The sequence below is a fragment of the Sinocyclocheilus rhinocerous genome, unplaced genomic scaffold (genome assembly GCF_001515625.1).
Source record: "Sinocyclocheilus rhinocerous isolate Xijiao unplaced genomic scaffold, SAMN03320098_v1.1 scaffold2293, whole genome shotgun sequence".
NCBI classification, from domain to species: Eukaryota; Metazoa; Chordata; class Actinopteri; order Cypriniformes; family Cyprinidae; genus Sinocyclocheilus; species Sinocyclocheilus rhinocerous.
Window position 1 is genome coordinate 596,949 of NW_015665002.1, and position 3,163 is coordinate 600,111.

The window sequence follows — 3,163 nt, forward strand, 5'->3', positions numbered from 1 at the left end:
CTGTCAGCCATACATCCAGGTTGGCCTAGACCCTAAAATATACCACCTTAAATGCCTTAATGTGCTTGAACCCCGGTAATTGCTGCTTGCAGCTATATTTTTTATTGTGTTTGATTGTTAAAAAAAAAAAATTTGTTGTTTGTCTCAATAAATTGTTTTAATTATAAATACAGTGGTTAAATAAAAAAAAAAGTTTTGTTTTAAAAAAGGTTATAAAAAATGTCAATAATTATCGATACCGAACGATATGAAACATTATATCGTTGAAATTTTTTTTAGCTATATCGCCCAGCCCTATACAAAAGACTTCATACAAAGAGCAAAATAAAAATGTAAAAAATGCATTTTGGCCATTCATATGCTTAAATGCAAGATACAATCCATCTGGTAATATAGATTTTACTCTCTGTAAAATACAAGCCATCTGATGACATAGTGACAACGTTATTTACGAATAAATTATTTACGTTTAATGACAATAATACAGTACTACTGTACTTTGATAATAGTAGTGATGTTGGAATAACTTTGAGAAGAAAAAAAAGACCAACAGAAATGTATTGATTTTTGTTTGCAATATTTACAACAAATATTCACTCTTGGCATAAAAAAAAAGCCTTAAGACTAGGATGACAATGACATTTGAGATCACTTGTTTATTATTTGGGTAACGAATAAAGGCCACTCATGAAGGCCTAATGCTTTTAAAATAGATTGAGTCATAGAAAAACTACATTCATAATTAAAAACAGCAATTTGCTACAGTAGCACCTCAGATTTCAAAATTTTTTAAATAATTAAAAAGCTGAAAGGTCTTATACTTTAATATTCTCTGCCGTCAGTATAAATTAGTTGACTAAGTCTAATAAGGTCATGCTAACAATTCAGGGCTCATGATTTGCTGCTGAAAGTGAACGACTGGTACTAAAACTTTTTATACTACATTTATGCAGATGATTTTATTTTTAATGTATTCAAAGTAAACATTCTCAGAACATACATTGTTTTTGCTATGCTATTCTTTAGTGAGCCATGACCACAACAGCTCATTAAAATATTGCAAGGTTAGAAGAAACATATATAGTACTTTTAGAAAACTACTTGCCTGCAAGATGGCTACGATCACTCCAAACAGTCCAATGGCACTGCCGAAAATTTCAACAATGAGGATCTTGACAAAGAGGCTGGCATTCTGAGCATCAGCGAGGGCAGCTCCACTGCCCACAATGCCAACACAGATGCCACAGAAGAGGTTTGAAAAGCCAACAGTGAGTCCAGCACCAAACATGGAGTAGCCTGAAAGAACAGCACCAATATGTCATCCAGCCGCTCAGCAGAGGCAAAGGAAAATATTTCACTTAAGATGACAAGTGATTCATAAGCAAAATATACCTGCTTGGTAGTTCTTCTCCCCAATAGTCTCTGGAGTCGTACCAGTGAAGTTCTAAATGACATGAAAAGGGAAAAAAAAGTTGAGAACTACTGTTGTACATGTAATGCAACAAAACAGATTTTAAATGTTGTAAAAAGCTCAAATATCTGCACTCTTAACACACAACAAAAATACTAAAATCTCTTTAACATAAGACTCACTCTAAAACCAAAGCGTTCAAAGAAATGGGTCAATAATTTTTAACTTACCTCTGCCAAATTGCTAATGACAATTGCCATGATGATCCCATAAATGGCAACAGCTTCACAAAAGATAATGCTAGAAAAAAAAGACAAATTCAATGAACTGTCACCAAGTGCCAGTGTGAGCCAAAAAAGCCTTAGGCAAGCAAATAAAACCGAGTTTCCAGACAGATGGAATCATATATAAAAGCAACTGTTTGTTTTTTTTCATATTTGAAAAAAGCGGCATGAACTAATAAAAAATATTTTGCCTAAAATTTCACTTCATCTGCCTTTTTTAATAGACAACTGCAGAATAAATGTGGCAACACTGGTGTTCATACAAAAATGAAAATATGACAAATACAATAATAACATTTTATAAATATATACACTAATTCTGAATCCAAATTGTCTCCATGTGATAGCAAAAAGAGCATATTTGTGTAAAAAACAAACAAAAAAAACAAAAAAACTTTAAAACATTAAGTAAACTGCACATACCTGACAAGATTTTTGGTCTTGATTCTAGGGGCTTTGACTCCACCACCAATGATGCTGGACCCAGTGACATAAATCCCCCTGCAGAGTCACAGGACAAAATATAGCATTTTAAATATTCCTTTTTTTTCCTAAACTGACTGCTTGTTTATCCCATTTCAAGATATATTATATCAGATATACAAAAAAGAAGCATGCAATAGTCATTTTGGTGAGTGCGCTATTGATAAAAAGACAGAGCTGAATGCATTAATTTATGGAGCTCTTTAAAACAGTGCAGAAGAGGATTTGGAAAACTGTACTACAACTAGGGCTGTGCGATATGACGATTTTTGATCGTGGACGATTAAAATGTCTCCACGATCTGCTTTTGAAGAAATATCGTAGTATTGTGCTACACTGCACATTTTATCAGTCGCAGTTCTGGTGCCTCCATCTCAATATACTGTACAACGCCACATACATTCACATCATATGTTAACTCAGCAGTAGAGTTACACTCACGGCACACTGCACTTATTCCTAATCACAAAAGTTTGCATGTGCTTTAAAGCCTTACCGGTTAAACATTTAAATCACATGCTGTTCTGACATGCGCATTTTCTGAGCACGCACACTAAGCCTGTCAAACAGCCTGATTACTGGACTGAGTTATCTTGTGCGTCTGATTGCGCTAATACTGTCAAAAACACACAAGGTTTACATATAAGCACAGTTGGTTATGTCTTAAGTGAAAGTAAACAGTTGAGAGAAAAACGGATGTATATTACATGTGTGCAGCTCTTAAAGGGTTAGTTCACCCAAAAATGAAAATTCTGTCATTAATTACTCACCCTCATGTCGTTTCAAACTTTTTTGAAAACTTGCAAACAACTTGCAAAATAGTAAAACCAACTAGGGCTGGGCGATATGGCCTAAAAAAAAAAATCCCCAATTTTTTCACAAAAAATCAGATTTACGATTTAAATAGATATTTATTGACTGCATGATCATATCATCGTATTATTTACTGCCATGCGAGCCACAAAGTAAAGCTTGGCGAGCCGCG

At 34.0% G+C, this 3,163-nt stretch overlaps 1 protein-coding gene across 1 annotated transcript in view; it reads right to left on the reverse strand.

Moving 5' to 3' along the window:
• LOC107730801 (V-type proton ATPase 21 kDa proteolipid subunit-like) overlaps positions 1–3,163 on the reverse strand; it is an 8,604-nt gene that overhangs the window by 2,000 nt on the left and 3,441 nt on the right. Inside the window, exons 4-7 of the mRNA XM_016541740.1 lie at positions 2,119–2,196; positions 1,642–1,711; positions 1,393–1,444; positions 1,106–1,296 (exon numbers count right to left, since the gene is read on the reverse strand). Of these exons, the coding sequence (XP_016397226.1) occupies positions 1,106–1,296; positions 1,393–1,444; positions 1,642–1,711; positions 2,119–2,196 (391 nt within the window). The remainder of the gene's footprint in view (positions 1–1,105; positions 1,297–1,392; positions 1,445–1,641; positions 1,712–2,118; positions 2,197–3,163) is intronic.